The 22,961-nt window shown below is 38.3% G+C and overlaps 1 protein-coding gene across 4 annotated transcripts in view; it reads right to left on the minus strand.

Moving 5' to 3' along the window:
- kmt2cb (lysine (K)-specific methyltransferase 2Cb) overlaps positions 1 to 22,961 on the minus strand; it is a 99,696-nt gene that overhangs the window by 57,258 nt on the left and 19,477 nt on the right. For all 4 annotated transcript variants that reach the window (XM_079614204.1, XM_079614205.1, XM_079614203.1 and 1 more), the window contains exons 4-11: positions 17,215 to 17,368; positions 11,853 to 12,038; positions 6,551 to 6,648; positions 5,912 to 6,021; positions 2,642 to 2,804; positions 1,737 to 1,908; positions 274 to 388; positions 6 to 178 (exon numbers count right to left, since the gene is read on the minus strand). In XM_079614204.1, coding sequence (XP_079470330.1) covers positions 6 to 178; positions 274 to 388; positions 1,737 to 1,908; positions 2,642 to 2,804; positions 5,912 to 6,021; positions 6,551 to 6,648; positions 11,853 to 12,038; positions 17,215 to 17,368 — 1,171 coding nt within the window. The remainder of the gene's footprint in view (positions 1 to 5; positions 179 to 273; positions 389 to 1,736; positions 1,909 to 2,641; positions 2,805 to 5,911; positions 6,022 to 6,550; positions 6,649 to 11,852; positions 12,039 to 17,214; positions 17,369 to 22,961) is intronic.

Here is a 22,961-nt window from a genome sequence, read left to right on the forward strand (position 1 = left end):
TGTACCTTTTGCACTGATGGCAAGAAAGCAGGTCTTTGTGGGCTTCAGGATCTACGTCGCTGGGACATGAGCAAGGGAGGGTAGTGTCCTGTTGATCACCACAGTTTTGGCACAGTAGGCTGTTGTGGTGCCATTGTTCACTGCTCCGGGTGCCACACTCAACACACATCCGGCAGTTCTACAAAGCACACAGCTATGATTAGCTATACTGCATTAAAGAAATGGGACATGTTTTGTCATGACAACAACAAAGTCTACCAGAGCCGCCAATACCTTACACCTCCAGCCGTTGGTGGGGATAGAGTCCATAGCCGGCTGCATGCAGAAAGTGTGATAGCCTTTGTCGCACATATCGCACACTAGCATTTTAGTGTCTTCTCCAGGCTCCCTTAAAAACACAAGTACACAGTCAATTCTGTACAACTGATTCCAATGGCCCATCATTTCTTAAATGAATTAATCTCCATGGCTGTGTCTACATTAATCCAAAAACCCAGCTTTTTAAAGACGCCCTCCCAAGTGGATACATTTAAAAACGCAGTTTTTGCAATGTAATGTGGACTGAGGTATTCCAAAACAATGACATATTTTTAGTCACGTGGCGCATATTGTATCAATAGATATCTATGGTTTATCTATAGCGTCAAAATAGCCGGAAGTCATTAATTTTCAATGAAAGTCGGCAGCAAGCTCCAGCGAGTGCGGCGCGCCGCGTCTTTGACGATGAGAGAGGCGAGGAGAGTTGAAGTCAGGGCAACTTTATGGTAATGAGCTATGATGCGGTTTGGCAGCAACCAATCGTAATGTAGAAGTGCTCCGTTTGAGAGGATTCCAGGGAACGCAGTCCTGTAAACTTTGGTTCCGACCACATTAGTTCCCAAGCAAAATAGAGGAGAGGTTGATCATTTGAATTTGATAAGAAGGCGCACAACACTATTTAAAGGCAAGATTTTTGCGCTAGAACGCTTGTTTTTCAGCGGAAATGCAAATTAGAATAGCACTTAACCATGAACACAAAAGCTACACCACACAAATGGCTTTTAATTGGTTTATTATTTAGTTAGCAAACATGTCACTATAATTGTTAAGTTCTTTCCATGCAAAAATAACGATCGACGTGCTTGTTTGCTTTGCGGCCCCTTTAAATAAAGTTTTAAAAAAGACCAAGCATTCGCTCTACATCAGAGCATCAGAGCGTCCACGAATCTTTCCACGGCGTCGTTGGCAGGGCGGTGTGAACGCACGGTAAGTGGTGGGATATTTTTTGCTAGTAAAATGATTGTGCCAGAAAAATAGCATGAGAACTTTATTACATCTGGTCTTTCTGTATCATCTCAGTTAGTTTTTATTACATTTTACACATATTCTGTAAAATGATTTAAGCATTTTCCAACGTGGATTAGTAGCTTTTGGAAAACGACTGAAAACGGTTTCAAACACCGTTTTCAAATGTCTCCACTCTCCAGATTAAGGTAGACATGGTCTATGTCACCCATCAGATTTGTATACAGCATATAATTAAATTTGTCTTATTAGGGACTATAAATTAAGAAGACCATATAAGACAAGAAGAGAAGGTGTCTGTTTATTCCACTGAAAAGCAAACTACTGCAACCTCAAAGGATGTATGAACAAATAAAGATGAGCTATTGAGGATTCATCTACAGGAATGAGTAACAGCTCAGGCAGCCATACAGACTGAGGAGAATAAAAGGCAAAGCTTGGCTGCAACTCACTTGCATGTCTGACAGACTTTACACTCGGGGCACTGCCAGCCTGCCCTCTTCAGAGGAGTGACGCTGATGTCCAGACACATGCCGTGGTAGTGCAACCCACAGCTGGTGCAAAAAAACTGGTCCAGGAGATCCCCGGGGCTGTCGCACAATATACAGTTCGACTCCTCTTCATCTGACAGAGACAGAGACGAGAAATCAACATGAACCCTATTTACCATCTAAATCCAAGCTTCTAGTCTAATTTTGCACCATATGGTGCACATTATGCTCACTTTACCTAATCTAATCCAATTGCCAATCACTTATACAATTAAGTTAAATATTTAATTATATTACATATCCAATATTGACTGATACGATTAATAAAAACAATGTAATATTGGCCAATAACCAAAATGGTATAGTGCTACTCTTAAGGATTTTTTATGTTGTCTGGTCACCAATGAGATCCTATTGGGATTTTAAAAACAACAGAAACATCTAGAATATTCAGGCAAGACCAATTAGATTTATTTGGCCCTGAAAAAGCTTGATTAACTAAAAGTGACTAGTATCAGATTAAATGTGGCCAGTCATACACTGTGGAAAATAAAAGTTTGTGGTCAGTAAGATTTCTTTTATTTTTTATTAAGAAATCAATTGAATTCATCCTTGCTGAATGAAAGTATTAATCAAAAGGGATGAAAAATACTTTTATAATGTCACAAAAGGCATTTAAAATTACGTTCATTTAACATTTTTTACCTAATTTAAGACAGTGCTTACTAGGATACTCGACAAAACAGGACATTTTTTACATAATTTTGAATGTTTTTGTCCAAAAATTTATGTAATGAAAATTACATTACATCAAGGTGTTGCTTTACAACAGTGCATGAATTAATAGTAATAAAGACAGCTCTCACATTTGCTGACGGCCAACTCAATGTGCTCTGTGCACAGGACAGAGCGCCTCCTGAAGTCCTGAAAGGTGCCGGCGGCCCCCGCGCAGGGGTAATGGTACGAGCGATCACACCCCTCCTCACAGCACTTGATGGATGCTCCAAGGCGCTTACAATATGCACAATGCTATAAAAGATGAGACATAATTGATGAGACACTGACAATGCAGACTTTTGATGCTAAAACATGTTAAAAGAGGGGGCATCAATTATTTGAACACAGTCTATAGTCCTTAATTGAAACCTTACATGCATTAACTGCTCATCTCAATCAACATTCAAGCTTACATTTCTGGCAACTAATATTAAACCAAACAAATCTATACAATGAGACATGAAAGCTGACAGTGTAATGCCTGTGGTCAGACTAACAGCTAGCGAGAGCGGTGACAAACCACATCGATGACAGACTGACTGAGGTGTAATTATCCTATTATGCCTGTAATCTCCCACAGACCACAGAGGAGAGGGACCAATTCACTACACAGTTGCGTAGCTATTGTGTGCAGTATCTCAGAGGCATGTGTATTGAAATGAAGTCACTTTGATCTAGGTGTGCAGTACGTCAAGTGCTCTGCATTTCAAAGAGCTGATTCAGGTGTCTGAATCAGAGTGAAGTACAGAAGATTGCAGTAGCCTGCTGCATCCTCCACAGAAATCTGCTTAACAGCCTACAAGACTGTTGCAATTAGCAATCACAACTTAAAATTTAGCGTTAGAATAACTTGTACTTGTTGAGATGACTCAAATATCCCATTTCAAGTTGACTAAACCTAAAAACTATTATTTTTTTAAAGATGAAACAACAAATTATCTATTATACAGTGTGACGAGCAAATCGGGGCCTTTACTGGATTTGCATAATTCCATTAGTGAACTGGGAGTCCCCCTGTAGTCAATAAATGTATCCCTTAAATCTCATTTTTGATCACTAAAAATAGATATTTAAAAGTTTTTTTCCTGTGAAAAAAAATTATACATGCCTTAAAATAGCTTGAATGCAACTCTACACCCTTGCTTCATATAGTACATGTGGATCCATGAATATGCTAATTAGCCCCGCCTCCACTCACTCACACCAGCTCACAGATTCACTCGTCCAACTTACTGAGGTAAACGCTGCACAATGATATCGCTATTCACAACGTCAGACACATAGCGGTAATTAATATGATTGGCCTTTTGCTTGACTATGTTATCAAATAGCTAATAATGTGTTGCTAATGTTACACAAACTGTTTAGTTCAATACAAATGAACTAAAATAAAAAGTAATATTTCAAAATAAGCGTATTAATTATGTTATTAAATTACAATATGCATGACTAAGATTTATTTTTTTACAACAATACCCACATCTACCCTTATTAAATGCCGGCAGCACTCAACAACCACTGGCAAAACCCAGCAGCTGGAGCATGCAAGACCTCAGACAACACAAGAATTGTGAAATAATAATGGCTGTTTACAAAAACAACTGTCACTGTGGCCTCGCTGCGAATTACATAACCTTTCAAACCTGTACTATGAGAGCGCTTAGACGATTCCTAATAAATATTCAGGGAGTGCAAAAGAGTGTAATTCCTTAGAGGTCACACATCTCAGCTCTACAGTGGCATTTCATTAACTCCTGCCGACATTGCAGGTTGTTTCACGGGCCAGGCGATCCAAGTGTACTCTTCCCTAATGTTAGGTTCCAATTTGCATAAACTATAACTGTAACCCTTAACATCTTCCTGAAAACACTTACATATTTCCCTCTGAAAACCAGCACTAGACCAATGTTCCTTTTTTTCCTATTCGAATCGATCTGCTCTGCGTCTCTGTCCATCGTCCTGCTTAATGAGCTCCTCAGATACCAGATGTACGCTAAAAGTCAAGCAACACTGCGAGATGAGTCCAGAGCTGACATGTCCGTAACCTCAGCCATCATGTTTACAGCTGCTCTCCGCGTCTTGTTAACTGCGCATTTTGTTTCACACCTCGAGTTGTTCGGCACCCACAGCAAATGGATTTTGATAAGACATGCCTTCAAATGGAGCGGTGCGCGATTTATGCACATCCATCTAAGGGGGATTCCACTAAAGCACGTCAATCTGGCGAGCCACCCATACGAACGTTCAAATCACACACACGTGTTAATTGAGCTCTCAACTGGCATTTACCATTAAATGCAGCGTTGCTGTAAATTCACAAGATTAAATGGCAGAGCGCTATTAAGGAATGTGATTGGAGGGGGTTGCTGCATGGGGGGTGTTAAGTGATGAAGCTGATGACGCCGCTGCCCCTTTGAGTGCCGTGACCTTTTCTATTTCACAGCTGATCAGCGGCGACCTTTAGCAGCCAGTTAGATCTCTCATCCAGCTCTAGCCTTTCACAGAAACGCAGCAGCATGGCCGTAAGAGTCAGCAGGTATATGAAGAACTCGAACAGGTGTCATTAAGAGTGATATTAAACAAGAACCAAGAATTAGGGCTGGCCAGTAGAATGCAGAAAGAGGTAGAAATAGTCAACTCCGCAAACTGTTGGAATTTGGATTATATCGGAACTGCATTCCAATCTTATTCTTTGGTTTGTGTCCATAAAACAATACATTTAATTAGTAGAATATCAAAAAACAGTAATTATGAAATAATTAATTTCCACAAAAATCATTCATTACTATAAATTGTTATTATGTACTGTACTAAAACCATTACAATAGTTTTTGGTAATTGGGATAAAGCTGAAATGAAATAAAATATAAAAATCAGAAATGTTGCCTTGACAACTAAGTAAAATATATAAATGAAATAAGTTGAGTAAATAAATAAATTAAATAAGTTGAAATACCAAAATCACTAAAACTGAAATAAAAATAAATTGAAGCTACACAGAAATATATTAAATAATAATAATAATAATAATAAAAAGCATATAATAGGGGCCAGCATCAAAAACCCTATATAATGTCCAGCTTTGCTGGAAGCCATTAAGGACAAAATCTAAAAACAGTTTCAGGAAAGATAGCTGTCATGAATAAAATTAACATACAGGCACATTATGGTCAATCAATAAAAGAAGGGGAAAAAACACCATTAAGAGAGAGCTGAGCATTTTAACCCTCATTTGCATAACCTTTCAAGTACTCCAGTGAGGTGATGTAATATTTGCATGAAGTTTACAGTCATGATGTTATTCACGAGTTCTTGCATGCCTCTGCCAAGATGAACGTGAACGAGTTATCCCAGCATACCTCTGTGCTCCCTGAGTGGATGGCTTTGTCCACGTTTAGCAGTGATTGATCCTCCGCTTGACACACAAAATTTGACCACGACGCGCAGCTTTGATGGGCCCAGCACTGACCTGCCGACACAGGAAAGTTGGACAAGGAATTAGAAGATGGCATGGGAAATTTCATAATTTACTCATGTCTTTTCAAACGTTATTATATTCTTTCATCTGTTGAACACAAAAGGAGACACTCTGACCTCTCACTTTGTGTTTCGCAGAAGAGAGAAAGTCACCCAAATTTGGAATGACACCTTTAAGCTTTCTGACCAGCGTAGTGCAGATATTTATAGGCGGAACAGCAGTTCAAGTTCATTTTATTGGACTAGCAATTTCTGGTCCTCACCTCAAATAAGGTTCACGTATCTGACTACACTGTAGTTTTACGCTGCTTTCTGACAGGCTGTGTTTTTAGTTTCTTTAAATCCTGTTTTCAATCGCTTGATATGAGAGTAAAACCTTGGTTTCTTTATAGAAACTACACTTTCTTCTATAAATTCTTTATTACTTAAAAGTAACACTCAAAATTAAAGTCTAGGCAACATTGTTTCTACAGTTTGCTTTCTCTGAATGTGCCTTGGTGAAGTTTTGAACAAGTTCTTACCTGACTCCTCGAAGAGTGTTCGGACGTCAATGCCGTCTGGCAGGCCGACGTGGCGGAGCTCATCCCAGAATCTGCCTCCTGCTTCCTCTGCCCCGACACTGAAGACAGACACAGAGTGATTAGAAGTGATCAGGTTTTAGTCTTACACCATGCCCTAACCATGATCATCTGTTTGTCCAACCAATGGAAGACGGGGGAAAGTGATCTGGTTTGAAAACAGTCATTATTTTAGCATTTTTATTTGGTGAATGAAATTAAAGGTGCACTACGTAACAAATGAACTACATTTGAATAATGAGTCAGGAGATTTTTAATCATGAAAGGTAATTTAATCATAAAATGGCTATTGTTTTGCATTAATAAGCGCAGCAACTAAAAATATTACATGTTTATTTCTTGGAAATGCACATTTGACAATAAAGCACTGAGTTTAATTTGAAATTTAACTTTTATAAAAAAAAACAGAAACATGTAAAAAACAAATTTTTATAGAGAATCCTTTACGGTAAATATTTTTTTATTTTTGGACATCACATTGAAAATAAAATTTAAATTGGATAGTAGTTAGAGCTTTGCAGTGCATAAAAAGTGTGAAGCACTTGAAAGTCCTTGAATTTAACCCTCAAAAGGTCAAAACATTCGACTACAGTTACAGTTAGCGTAACTACATTGAATCCCTGGTGAATGTTGGTGATTTGTGGACTGAAAAGCCTTCTATAACTTGTTCTTTCACGGCACAATGTTTCTCCAGGTCTCCACGTCTGCGCTGTTTAATATGATATGGTTTACAGCAGAAATATGAGTCGAATTTGAATGCTTACACGCACCGCCAAGAAAAAGGGTTGCAAAATGTATTGAAGAAGCACAACCAAAACAATGTTCTTCCGCAAAATGCAAACGGTTTTGCTTTTTAACGGCTAGGGGGCCAAAAATGACTTAGTGTATCTTTAAGACATCACCTTAATACACAGTGCAGGTATGTTGACCAATATTTTGGACCAATGAGGTTTCACTGTGGACGGGCTACCCGAAAGATGCGACTAAAATGGAAACCATCCGAATGTTCCACTAATAAAACGCTTGTCACAGTTGTAGCTGGTTTGGACAAAAACTCAGGGTGCACTTTCTTTTGTCATGCCGTGTTGGGACATGTTATCAGAGCAAATGAAGATGTGTCAAACCAACGATGGTTTTCTAAATTAATGAACAGATCAAATATTATATCAAGGAGTAATACAACTGGACTATTTCTATAATAACAATTAATAATAGTGCAACCACACTGCCACAGAACACAAGTAACAGCATTTTCCAAAATATATTCCCTTTAAACGTGGAACATTTACAGAACCATTATTGGTCGGGCACCAGCTTATTTGCAAAATATGCTACAATGTCACTCTGCCAAATATCAAATTAGATCACCTAACTGCATCTAATTCCAAATATTCCCCAAACAATCTGTCTCTGGCTGCTCTGCCTTTAAATTTATGCCACTAATGATGGAATGAGCAGCAAAAAAAACATTGAAAATGGGCATTTGCATCTCTACATTAGCTTTCACTAACACCTGCAAATTCCTAGGTCGCTGTACAGTGTTATAGAAATCAAATATTATAAGCTGTTTTTTATGTTATATTAATTAATCAGCACATGTGCTAAATTCAATTAAAACGTTTCACAGCCCTAATTTCTATAGACCATATATAGAGTGAGATGAATGTGTACATGATCTCTATTACTGCTGGCCCTCTATCATGAACCACCGGCACAAGGAGAGTGTTCATTTATTCTTGACATTCAGGGACTGGAGGGGTTTGACTCACAGCCATTTTAATTTAGGTATTGGGGGGGGTTGCGTGGGATGGTGCTGATTGATTAACCACTTACACAGAAATGACTCATCGTAAACACATCATGGGGCAAAAATGCATCCATCACAGTTCGGCGCATCTCATTATACCCCTCCTCTATCCACCTGCTGGGACGGCTGACATATACGAGGGGTCAACTGTGATTTCAAACGCAGAGTGTGCTGCTGACTGACATTCTGTGTAATCCCATGACAATAGATGAGGATGAAACGAAATATAATTTCTGAGTGCCCTATTATTTTACCTAGTAGTGCTCATACTGTAAATACAAATAGGGTTTCATGCTATATTACATAACCTAACAAAGCAATTAAATGATGTACACTAGGCAAAATCAATAGCACGAGCATGGAAATCAACACAAACAAAACAGGTTTCCATAAATAACACATTTGATAACATATAGCTACCATGCAGTGGTGAAAATGTATTAATAATTTTACAATTGAATTATATTTTGTCTAAATAAATGAAAAATAACACAGTAACACTAATAAATAAAAACATGTTTAACATTCTTTTAAATGAATTTAGGCATAACAATATTATAATGCACACTATGAAAAGTGGATATTCATTTTGAAATGGAAAAAGATTACATTTAATAGTGGTATTAAATATATTTTTAGTGTCATTTTATATTAACTTTGAGTGTTAGATGACGGCAAAATGAATCTTTACGTGAGAACGGTAAATGAGCATGAACAATGCAATATTCAATTTGTTTCAATACTATAAAAAGTATCTCTAACATCAGCCAATATTCAATACGGAATATTGTAAATATTACAATATAGGCTAATGATTATTTCTCCAAAAAAAAAAAAAAAAACCAGGGCGAACAAACTTATAAATGTCTAAAGGAAAATAATTGTTGTAAAATAAATGTCATAATGGAAAAAACTATTATATATATACAATTTTCTTTTGATTTTGGGATTAACTATTTATTTATCATAAGGTTAATGATTAGGGATATTCCCAAATAAAGTATTCAGCTTCAGGCACATCCCTATAAATTATTATAATGTTTGGCAAAAGAACAAAAAGAAAAACAGTGGGACTAATTGACATAAAAATAATGTTATAATGAAAAAAAAAAGGCTTCATAATTAAAAAAAAAAACATGCTGCTGTAAATGAACCAAATAAATTCTCTTTAAATTGTGTTTTTCCACCATTCCGACTAGCTACTCCACATTCAGACCTGCTGCTCGATACTGCGGGCCACAGATGACAAAGCTCAGCAGGGCTGGCTAACCGCCAACATCAGACTGGCAGCACATTACGTCACACGTGCCCCTGGGAGACGGCTGATTGGCTCCAAAGAGCCAAGACAAATTAGGCAGCTGTGCGAGAGAGCAGGGAGAGGGCCCTTTGTTGGACTGAGCGCATGCTGGGGCCGGCGTCTCACATCTCGCTCTGTGACTCCCAATAGCTGCAGGGTAATGATCAGCTAGAGGAGAACGCTCGCAGAGAGCCACATATGAAAAGCAAATAGCCAACAGCCATGTGCGTGTTTATACCTTTCTGAATGAAGCACAGGCCGCAGGATTTAGATCTATCCGGCTAATGCCATACTATTGGGGTTGTATAGCACTATGTCATTAAATGTAACTCAAGCATGACAGGCGTTTGCTTACATACACGCATAATACAGGCTCGGTTATGTGGAGGACAACATAAATGGTAATTTATGCCAATAATATTTTATATTCCTTTTAAGTACACCTACAGTGACCCTAAAGACTGGAGTAATCGCTGATGAAAATTCAGCTTTGCCATCACAAGAATAAATTACATTTTAGAAATATATTAAAATTGAAAACAGTCCTTTTAATATTCCAGAATATTACCGGTTTAACTGTATTTCTCCATTAAATAAATAGGCAATTGATAACATACAGTCACAGTTGGTCAATGTCGCAAAATAAATAAATGGGCAAGCTCAAATTTCAAATTGACTAGTTGCACATTTATGATATTAATTGAAATACTCGCACATATATACTGGGTGGTGGATTCGGAACATGGTTTGAGTTTCAGGGCTGGGAAAAATATTATGTGTAACATTGCTAGCACTGTTCTATGTTACAGAGAAATACTAAACCATAGAATCGAGCCTTTAAAATATAAATTAAGTGCTGTCAAGAAAAAGAAAGAAAGAAAGGAGACCATCTGAGCATTTTAATATCTTATTAATAAACTAGTGTTTCGGTTGCAAAGATGAATTTGATGACGCTGACTTGCCATCGCCCGCAGTTTAGTGCATGCGCCAAACGAGAGAAATGCACGTTAAGTTGAATGCCATGCAGTAAGTGCGGTCCTAATTTAGGTTTATTTAGGTTAATTTTTCAAAAGATAAGCCATTTTTGAGGTTGATGAATAATAGGCGAACGTTTGGATTTCCTGCCCGACATAATTACCACATGGACCAGCCCTGTTAATGATCTGTCCGTCACGGACTGCGTGACTTTGCCACTTCCTGTGGAGTTTTTTTTTTTCTGCATCCTACCGAACAATTAAAATTTGTCCGACTAGGCCTCTTCTCGTTGATTAATGTTTAGTCGACTATTGGGGGGCATTTAATTTCTAAAGGATCATGTGACACTGAAGACTGGAGTAATGGCTGCTAAAAATTCAGCTTAGACATCACAGGAATGAATTACATTTTAAAATGTATTCAAATAGAAAACAATGGTTACATTTTTAAATTGTAATAATATTTCATGAGATTATTGGTTTTACTGTATTTTTGATCAAATAAATGCAGCTTTGCATTAGAGACTTCTTTAAAAACATTTAAAAAAATCTTCCCAACCCTAAACTTGCGAAAGCCAGTGTTTTCTACACTACACTACTAGACGTACCATGGCTTTAAATGACAACGAACAGCTACAATGTGCTTTAAATCAAAGTATGTGGGATAAATAAGCATTGCCATTTGCTAAGACGACACAAAGGGTCACTTTAGGACGAATACTGTTTGCTTCACATGAGTCTGTCTCCAGGATATTAAGCAAAAACACACACATACTAGAGCAATGAGTGCGATTTTCAACTGGAATGATCCGTATTCAGTCTCTGCCTGAAATTTCATCCAGATGAGGGTGATTCAAGCAGTGACGTCAGGTATCAGCGCCCTGCTGCCTGTAACAGACCTACCGTTCAGAACAGCCCTTACACACACCGTCACAGAGAGTGCAAACACACACACGCGCACACCCTTTGGCTCGTGTAACACTTTCCTCTCTCTGACAACGGCCAATACCATCTGATCTGTTTCACAGGGGCCGACCAAGAAGAAGAAACGTGAGAGTTGTGTTGTCGTGAGAGAAGCCCCATTTAGCTGAGCTCATTTAAACATTACACTACACATCACAGCTGATATCATACGACAGCCCCACTCGGCCCAGCCAATCAGCTTACCTCTCTGGGGCCCTGTGTCTCCCTGATTGGCTGGCAGCCCCACTCTTGTCGTCATGGTCATGGCCCTCTTCTGTCGAGGATTGTCGGAGTGGAGGGTCGAATCCGGGCGTGACCCTGAATGGCTTCAGATCCCCCTGGCCCAACAGGCTTCGACCACCACAGTAACAGAAGGCACAGAGCTGTTCGCTGTGAGGAGATGAGAAGAACGAGGTTAGCGAATGAAACGAGATGGCAAATGCTGCAGTTCAGAACGTGTGCAACGGAATGGGTTTCATGGAATGTTTCGGTTAAATGCAGAACGTTCCTTTAACACTCAGAGGCCCACTGTAATGCAACACTTTGTTTAAAACAACTAAATATTCACTCAATGTTTAACATACAAACTATATATATATAACAGCAGCTCACACTTCGGCAGGAAAATATTTACGATTGACCCTTCACTAAACTCCAACCCCCTCGGTCAGTGCTAATTCAGACTAGCTTTACAGAACATCTCATAGGAGTGAACAGGAGATTTTAGAGACATTTTCAGTAAAATGTCCTCATAAACTTGTGAAATTTAATGGATATTATTTTTAGTTGGGCTGAAATTAATTGTGACACTGCAAACCATTCTATCTGCCATTTCTATTAAAAAAAAACTATTAAAATTCACAATAACATGATTAAAAACTAAGGCAAATGCGTCTCACTGTCAACTGAAACTTGGAGTGAATGTATCTTTGGAATGAGGCTTGATACATTGCTTAATCACACAATGCACTTCTCAGGATTTATTTAAAGATAAAAAAAAAAAAACAAAAAAAAAAAACAGTTACATCCTTTCCGGGTATCTTGTACCACTGTTATAAGTGAGTGCCAACAACAGTTTATTATGTTGGTTTCCATAAAATTGCTATTAATACCCAAACACAAAGATGTATCATGGCTTGCATTAGAAAAGAACACAAGCTCGTCCAAGAAAATGGCGGTGAAGAACAGTTGCTAAGGTCGGATTGGCCAGAAATGTTTTTAGAGTGGGGCTTATTGAAAGGACAGTTTGGTTCTCCCAGCATGCCAAATTCATGATTAATTGTTATGGATCAAATTTAGAAAATCGTCTAGGTATTTGACCTGTAATAATTCCCAATATTTAATAAAGCAAAAAGTGCCGTGAAACCATGGTTCACATTAACAGCTGAAGGCCGTTGCTTCAATGTGTTTGAAGATGAACGCTGTTCATAACTACAACGATAACTATATTTCTGTCATTCAACTCTTGGGAGATTAGTATGGTAATAGAGATTGGCATGGTAATGTACTTGCTACTGGTAATAGATTTGTGCTACTGCCAATACATTCACAGACATTGCTGTGACCAAGAAAGACATGCTGCTGCTGCACATGTACAGTAACATGCATGAAATAACCTCCTGGAGCAGATCTATACAGGTGGAGCTGGGGAAGGGGGAGGGTTTCTGAAAGCGACTGCTACAGCAAACATGAGCAGTATTTGTAAGTTGAGCTGCAGCTCATTGGCTGTTGATGCAACAACAACCAATTCGCTGTGCTATGTAGATAATGATGTTATCGCTACCAAATCAGATAAAGGACCTATCATTCTGCCCCACCTAGAGTTTCATGCCAGAACTATAGGTATTAGCATCCACACCAACGCACGATAATGTTCAGTTAGCTTTAAATACACTGTTGGACTCTGATTGGCTGTCAATGTTTTTATCGTTTAACTGGGGGGGGGGGGGGAATTCTGTAAAAGTGATTCCAACAATATCGTTTATCTCTGTCATTCTTTTACATTTATAATGATTTTTAAAACGATATAGTCTTATGTGTTTCGATTCGGAACAACATGAGGGTGAGTAAATTATGACAATTTTCGTTTTTGGATGAACTATCACTAAATATAACAGTAGTGAAAGTCTACAACCTAGAATGTCCAGTTTTTGGTCTTTTTTTTAAAACAAAATATGTACAGTATAAAGAAACTTTTTTTATAACTTGTGGCTTTCTAAAAAAAAAAAACATTCAAAGCAGAATTTGGCAACTCTAGTCATTTCTTCGCCGATTTTCACTTTTGTTGTCGCATGTTTTCCCCACAAGCTCCCCCTACAGCTGTGGGGCGTATATTTCACAACACTGTTGTAAAAAACTCACTTGCAGAACCCTCCTCCCCCTTTCAACCGCTGCTCATGTGCATTTGTTATGATCGAAGCAAGCCAACTTTATCGTGTGGAGCTATGTCTACCGAGGTGGGTAATACATCATACACATTATCATAGAACATTGACATGTACATTTATCAACCATACTGTTATCAACCATAAAGCAGTTTGTGTTTCTCGCTCGTTCTCGCTTCTCACGAGACTTCCAATTTCTATCTTGCCGGGATGGTAGTCCCCAAGTTGCAAGGCTGGTTTTCCGCCTGGGAACGCTAGGGGGAGCGGGGAAAGTCACCAATATCACCAGAACAGGTTGTTTAACCATCCAAATGATTTCTAGACAGTTCTATTAAGTTAAAAAAGTTGCCAAGTTCTCCTTTAAGGAATACTATCAACAATAACAATAAAATATTTGATATATTTAAATTTGCACCATAAATTTTAAATGAATGAAATACACTGCAATAGATTCATATCTACCTGAGAGTCTCTGACTGTTACACTCAAAGGAGAAAAAAGCAAGTCGCAAAACCAAAGTTTCTAATACTAAGAAGTATGTGGGAGTGTTAGAATTCACACATGCTGTGTCTTTCATTTTCAGTTACTCAGTAACTCAAAATAGAAAAATGTTCAACAATTAAACCAGAACTCCACTAGGCCTAAATCCTCACTGGAATAAAAGTGAGGAGACAGCTTCGCAAAATATAGCTACATAACATTTAGACACAACAGATTCAACAGTGAAATCACAGCCAGCAATATGAGTAATTCCTATTTTACAACTTTCAAATGAAAATGTTCACATCATCATGACATTAAAAAACTGCCACAATGTAAAACCAAATTCTGTAGTTTGGTCAGTGAGGCTTGTTGTGTTGACATCACAGCTTATGGAGGAAAACTGTAAATATTGAGCAGCCCTCAGATATAAAATTGGTCCCCACATCATTGGCCCTCGTGGGCAGTACAGCCCATCCTAAAAAGCCATCTTTCAGTCTGTTAGCAACCTTTCATGGACTGAAGCCTGGGAGACCTGCGGCCGTGGTGAGTTCACTGTTTGGACAGGGGTTTGTGTGTTTATGTATGTTTGTGCATGTGTGGCAGGGGAACCTTAAATTTGTAGTGTAACATCAACATTGAGGCACATTCAGCTGAGAGCATAAACAAACAGACACAGCGCATACATACCAACAAACCCAGAGACGGGACTCCAAGAAAAAGATGTGTCCAGAATTAAATATGTTTGAAAAAGCATACTAACATATTACACTTGCCAAAATGTGGAGTATGCAACAGCGCATATGGTATCCCATAATGCAATGCTCTTGACTTGACCATTGATTTCCATTGTACAAGCTCTCTGTCTCTTTTTTTTCTCATGATTTGACAATGTAGCACGGTGTTTCTCAGCTGGTGGGTCACAAGACCGTTTTCAGTGGGTCGCGGAGTGTGCAGTCAAAGAAATAACAAGAAACGTAATTCTATGTTTTCTAATGCTGCCTTTATTTTGAAAGACGTGTGGGAAAGCTGTTGACTCTTCTGTCAGACAGTTTAAGTAAAGACTGCCTGAGAAAAACATGTTTGTCCAAATTCAGAATCTGTGGTCAGATAAGATGTTGTCAGGCTATATGTAAGCGTCACTATTCTAATGCTATTTTCATAGCTTTCCTGTCCTATCAGACGTTATATTGTGTTTGTAGCGCGCACTCTTCAATTGCACGCGCAAATGTGGCGGGGCGTGCTGTATATCACTTCATTATAAATAAAGCGCAAAAGAAATTACGTGCATGTACGGTAATGTAATTATTATGTTGTCAATTAGCAAGTCATGAAATTACCAAAAATATACGAAATATATTACGTAACTGGTATGTCGTGTGATTACTGGGAAGGATTTGCATGCAGGTATGAGCTTCATTCTATTTATCAGGAGCAGTTTCCATACGTTTCATTAACAGTTCATGTTAGCATTGTGTATTTATCATGTTAACTGTTGTTTTTGCAACTGTAATTTTGTGTTATTTTGTATATTTTTTAATTACTGTGGTGGCTCATACATATCAACTTACTTTATTCTATAAACAAAAACTAGTTTGGGACAGCTATTTATTAGCCCAAAGTGTACGTCCCACACCCCGTCCACATGCAGCCCAATTTTTGTGACCGTACGAACAGTGCGCAATAAACAGAGCATGTGCGAGTGACTTGAGTGCTTGAAAAAAACAAGTATAGGTCTCTGCAGGAGAGTAATAAGAGTTACCAGATCTGTGGGCGAGGGCATAAACAGAGAGACGTTTTCGACCGCGTCACCTGATTTGCCCAAGTCACAGTTAGGGTAGGGTTTAGGGGTGGGTTTTGGTGAAGGGCATCATTTTCATTGCATGATTTTTAAACACCCACCAGTTTGAAAACACCCTCAAATTTAGAAACGCCCACTTTTTCATACTCAAAAAAACAACTACCGAACGCGCTTTCAAAAAAGACGCGTTCCAAAAAAAAATTGGTCCCATGATCAAACCAGTTGAGAACCACTGATGTAGCATACTTCTGTTTGAAATATTTATTGTACACAATGCCTATGGTTTCTATGCAAAAAATAAGTCAACATACAGTAAAAGTAGTGAGCAACTATTCTATTCTGAACAATGAATGTCTGAAGTATTCCACTTATAGCCAGTAATGCTAAAAATCGTCAATATTACTTCACTGTCATGTCACACTAGAAATTAGAGGTCAAATTGAGTAATCTGCATTGTGGGATACACTACTTGACAGCATATTACACATTTTGGGAATGTAAACAGAAAATTTGCATGAATGCTGCAGTTGGCCTAACGTAGCACCTTTCTGATCTTTGTGCTCCTGGATACACAGTGAACTCTCTGAGCTGGAGGGCTGTGCCACGGCAGCACTTACTCCAGGCTTCCTGCACTGCAGTCTTCTTTACCCAGAATGCTCTTTTATTAAGCTGATCATGTGCCCATCCCCCATGTAAAGACAGAACGGTAGCCAACAGCAACACATACTTCAGCACACGTGTGCTATCGTTTGACCTTCCATTTTGAGATCTTGGTGGTAAGGCGCAACAGTCAAAAAGGCTTAAAACACGAAAGCCATTCACAAACATTCACACACGTCCACAAGCGCACGCTTCCCACGCCCGGCGGTGACTCAGCCTGGCGCGAGGATGCTGCTCTGACCTGCTTTTAGCTTCTCCAGAGGCTGATGATGTTTGTGCCGCCCCCGTCTCAGAGCTCGCAGGAAGAGGGGGTGACGGCTGCTCCTCTTCCTCCCCCTCTGCTGAAACTGCCACGGCAGAGGCGTCCTCCGTCTCCTCCTGCTGCCCTTCAGTGACTAACAAGAGACACAGAGAGAGAGATGCATCCATGTTAATTAAAGCTGCTCCCATACCGATATTTTTGCTAAAACCGATCATTAACCCTTAAATGCATGATCGTTTCCACCAAATGAGTAATTTATCGAATAAAAATGAAACTTCACACTACAGGTGATAAAACTGTCAAGGTATAAATAAAGTATTTAAAAATATTTTGTATATTTATATTTTTTACTTGTCATTTATAATAGAATGCGGTTCTACGTTGGGGAAAATAACAAAATCCTGTTAAAAACAAACTTCACATCATTTATTTATGTTGCCAATCACGATTTCGCTTGCACTTCGGTAAGTTCTCAAACACAAACAGCATCAAAGAACATGGATCGCTAATTGCGGCCTGATACTCTGTTGGATGGAAGAGATGGAGCAAGTTCAAAGTCCTTTTAGGCAAGTTCGTTCATTCAGCAGCCTTCTTGTTGACGATCTCAGGCAGAAAATCACTCCAGAATAAAAATAAATGATCATTTTATTAGTAAAAAAATACTGATTTGAAAGACGCAGTTATGGTCACTTTCGGTGGGATACGGACGGGTAAGATTTGGTATGGTTGAATTTAATGTTGTGTTTACGGGTAGAGTCAACAATGTAATTATAGATTTAACTAAACAAATTAATTACCAATGTAAAAAAAAGTATGTACACAATAAGTGCATTAGATCAAATTATTCATTTAAATGTTAGTCCAATTATATACACATTATTTAAATGTAACAAATAATAAACTGATAAATCATTATTTAAATTGCATGACGATTGCATAAATATAGAATAATGTAGTATTTTGTGACATTTAACTAACATTTTAAACATTAATTAGTTTTAAATGTCTATTTAAGTCCAAGTAAGTGATTTATTAATATATTATATTATTGTCTATATAGACTATTTGTCAAGTTATTAACTTATTTATTATTTAAAAAAAAAAATTAATAGATATATTTACTATTTTTTATGTTGTCCCTTGGTAAAGACAGAAATCTTCTTTACCTCAAATGACACCAAAGCACTGTATGTTTTAGGTTGGTCAAGCTAATGCGTTTCGGAGTAAACAAACAGACGATGCATCTATCAAAAAGACAACTGGTTATTTTAAATGAGCGGTGAGATTTACATAAGTGTTGCATTGCTCAAAAGGAATGTCACAGAGGCTGACACAGTCACAAGCCAGAATGACCTATGAATGTACCTTTGCCTCAAATTAATTTTCATCCATGAAATGTTTATTTATTATGAAGCATGCTAATTGTTTCCAGTAAACCAGCCTTTCAGATCCAGGCCAATATCCTTCATTTTTAAAGATCCCGAATGACGTGGGAACAATGGCTGAATTTGTATAATGTCAACAGCAGCCTGCTAAGCAAAAGTGTAGAAAGACCCGGGATCTTTGGTTTCCATGTTCGAAAAACAAACACGTACCCCTATCCATTTTGATTTATGGGGAAATATGCAGAGCACATGTGCCATGTGTTAATAAAAGAGAAACTTGGAAAACTGTTGTCTCAGAACGCACACAATGTGAACAATTAGAGGTGTGAGTCACCTGTGACTAAGAGTGCCTAGTGAGCCGAGATCTAGTTGTGGTCTAAAATAGACCGCATTCAACCACAGCTGCAGTCAAACACCTCCTGTAGGCTACTCACTTCATCCAGCGCAGTCTAATCTTACACAGCTTCAGTGGAACTACAACAGACACCACAAATTAGGCTCAATTTGGAAAGAAACCTAGGTACTGGTGCTTCTTAAGGCAACATTAGCATTGATATAGCTCATATTTACTGTTAGGGATATTTATGTTTAAGCCCAAACGCTTCGTATTAAACTTGCAGCAGCTCATTCCATAATGTGTGTACCTAAGAACACATTAATTGATTTCTCAAATTGTGCGGGTTGTTGTGGAGAGGTGTGCTATTACTTTTCTAATCAATCAATCTCCATGGGGCAGATGCTGCAACATGCTTTAAAAAAAAAAACACTGAATTAAAATATGCTTCATACACTCAGAAAATCCTAGACATGGTGGGAACATGCGAAAAACACTTCATACACCTCAACATGCTAAAACACACCATATTAACGGAATAGCAACATGCTAAAACACACCATATTAACGGAATAGCAACATGCTAAAACACACCATATTAACGGAATAGCAACATGCTAAACCACACCATATTAACGGAATAGCAACATGCTAAAACACACCATATTAACGGAATAGCAACATGCTAAACCACACCATATTAACGGAATAGCAACATGCTAAACCACACCATATTAACGGAATAGCAACATGCTAAAACACACCATATTAACGGAATAGCAACATGCTAAACCACATCATATTAAGGGAATAGCAACATGCTAAAACACACCATATTAACGGAATAGCAACATGCTAAAACACACCATATTAACGGAATAGCAACATGCTAAACCACACCATATTAACGGAATAGCAACATGCTAAACCACACCATATTAACGGAATAGCAACATGCTAAACCACATCATATTAAGGGAATAGCAACATGCTAAAACACACCATATTAACGGAATAGCAACATGCTAAAACACACCATATTAACGGAATAGCAACATGCTAAAACACACCATATTAACGGAATAGCAACATGCTAAAACACACCATAATAACGGAATAGCAACATGCTAAAACACTCAGAACACCTCAGCAACTAAATAGCAAACTGCTAAAAACACTAAGAATACCTTAGCATCTTAATAGTGATATGCTATAAATCCTCAGAACACTATAAACAGTGAGAATGTGTTAAAACACTCTGAACACCATATAAACTGAATAGCAACATGCTCCAACTCAGAACACATTTTAACAACATGGTGAATAAAACACTATGGTATGGTAATGGACTACAAATACTCAGAACACCGTAACAACAAAACAGCAACATGTTACCTTAGCATCTTAATAGCAACTTGCAACACATCCTCAGAACACCCTAGAAATAGTAAAAACTTGCTAAAAACACTCAGAACATCTTAGCAACTGAATAAAGGCTATGCACAGGACTTCACAGTAGGTGCGAGTCACTGCGTTTACACCCACTGAGTGGCACAAATACTGGTTGATGTTCAGCGTGAATGCAGTGAAAAACCACACAAAACACATCTAAAATGGGAAAGAGCTGTGCGATTGACTGTACAAACAGATTCAAATGGATTGCTGCATTTTACAGAAGCAACAGCGAAACGTAAACATCCTTCGGAATGATTTTAACCATCATTCGAACGGGGTCCGCTACAACAGGCTTGTACTAATAGTGTGGATAAAAGCAAGATGACAACAGAAGTTATAACCATAATTAAACTAAACTATACCAATCTCCATGCAGCATATATGCTCTGGCTCTGTAGGCATCATTGTCTGACTCCCATTTGTTTGAACATACAAGGCTGAACTCTGCTACCTACAGTTTCTAACATTTTCAGTGCGTGATATTGTGCTGTTTAGTTGTTGCATGATCTCTTGAAGCCCCGCCCTCTTCTAGAAAAGGGGGCCGGGAGCAGCAGCTCATTTGAATTTAAAGGGACACGTACAATAACGGCACGTTTCTGCTCACGCCCCAAAAGTGGCAATTTTAACATGCTATTAAAAAAAATTATCTGTGGGATATTTTGAGCTAAAACTTCACATACACACTCTGGGGACATCAGACACTTATTTTACATATTGTAAAAGGGGCATAATAAGTCCAACAAATTTCACCAACAAATCACATCTTGAAGTACGGCCAAGCGTCAAATCAAGCTTATTTGCACAGCCTAGCGCTTCACAATACACATCGTTTCCACACAGCTTTACAGAAGGTCGTAATGTTATATCTATAATGCCTTAACAAGTTTTAGGGCTGGGTGATATATCGATATATAACAATGATATAAAGTAATCATGCGGACTTAGAGATATACCTATATCGTATTTAGAGTGTTGTCTAGCAGATAATTTGTTCACTGGCTTTCCTTTATGTATTTCCCCGATGTTAAAATCAGGTCAGAAACCTGGATCTTCAGTGAGTTGTGAGGAACACTGTCGAGTCCAACTGTTTCCTTTAGTTTAAGAAGATGATTGTTTGTTTTACTCCCGTTTTCGCAGTTTCCCCTATTAAAGCCAGTCTTGCTGCAGGATGTTTTCTCCACTCAGTCCGGTTGAGGAGGGGTGTGTTTCGGCGGGAAAGTGATGTCAATGCATACCCTATATAGCAACATGCTTATAAATTCTACCTTAGCATCTGAACTGTAATATGCTACACATACTCAGAGCACCCTAGTACGTGCTAAAACACCCTATAAACTGATCACAACAAGAAATGTACTCCAAGAAACCTTATCAACAAAACAGCAATGCCCTGGCAACCATCTGCAACATTCTAGCATGGAGTCAGTGAGTTTTGCACAGGCAAACATCACTCAAATGTCTCTGATGTCCCAAGAGTGTGTATAGGAAGTTTTAGCTCAAAATACCCCACAGATATTTTTATATTGCATGTTAAAATTGTCATTTTTTGAGGGTGAGCAAAAAATGCACCGTTTTTGTGTCTGTCCCTTTAAATGCAAATGAGACCACAGAGGGCAGAGCTTCAAGAGCTCGTGTCCTTTTACCTCACACTGACATGCACTGGAAATTTCAATAACTTTTAGCTTTTTATGTTCAAACCGGAGTCAGACAATGATGGAGAGACTCAAGAAGAAGAGACAACATGTAGAAGCAACAGGACATTTCTGAATGGTTAGTTGATGAATTTATGTAGCTTATGTGTAGATATCTTCTAGTCATTGATTAGCACATTCTGTGTTTTTATAATCTATAAATCGTGTTCCCGTGGGCGGGTTTATGTAAATTTTAGGGTTGGTTATGTCACTAACCCGGGAGGAAGCTTGTGTAGTCCCTACCAGCCGTTTGTTGTAGTCCTTAAAAAACAATTTCTTTAAAAGAAAATATCTCCCTTTGCTTTGAACTTTGAGCGTTGTAACTTTGCAGATGTTGTTTATGCTCAAACAGCAACATTACACACTAACTAAAGTTAGAAAAGTGAAATCATAATCAACCACCCCTTTAAGAAAAGGATAAAAAAGGCTGACAGACAGCGAAGCAGCACTTTAGTAGTGCAGTAGTTCTGTGTACTTGAAGGGTCTTTCATAATTATGGTGCCATTTACTTCAGTGTCGACCTTGACACAAAGGTTATTTCTTAGGTTCAGGAGGCTAATCAGTTACTGACAGCACCTTTAATGATGCTAGCTCATAGTATTGACTGTGAGGGAGTGTTCCAACCTCCAAGGTGAAAGTGACTTGACATTCAAAGGCAGCGTCAGTTCTCCTGCCGTGTCAAGACAATTTAGCTGGTTATTACAGCTCCTTGTAGACTTCACAGAACGAATGAAGAAACTACTACTATGACAGTTTTTTAACTAATTTAGCAATGAATAATGACATATAACCTTCTGCAAAAAAAAAAAAAAAAAAAGCATGCAAAACTCTGCCAGATAGTGTGTATTGCGTAGCTTCTCC

The sequence above is a fragment of the Phoxinus phoxinus genome, assembly GCF_949152265.1.
Source record: "Phoxinus phoxinus genome assembly, chromosome: 5".
Taxonomy (NCBI): Eukaryota; Metazoa; Chordata; class Actinopteri; order Cypriniformes; family Leuciscidae; genus Phoxinus; species Phoxinus phoxinus.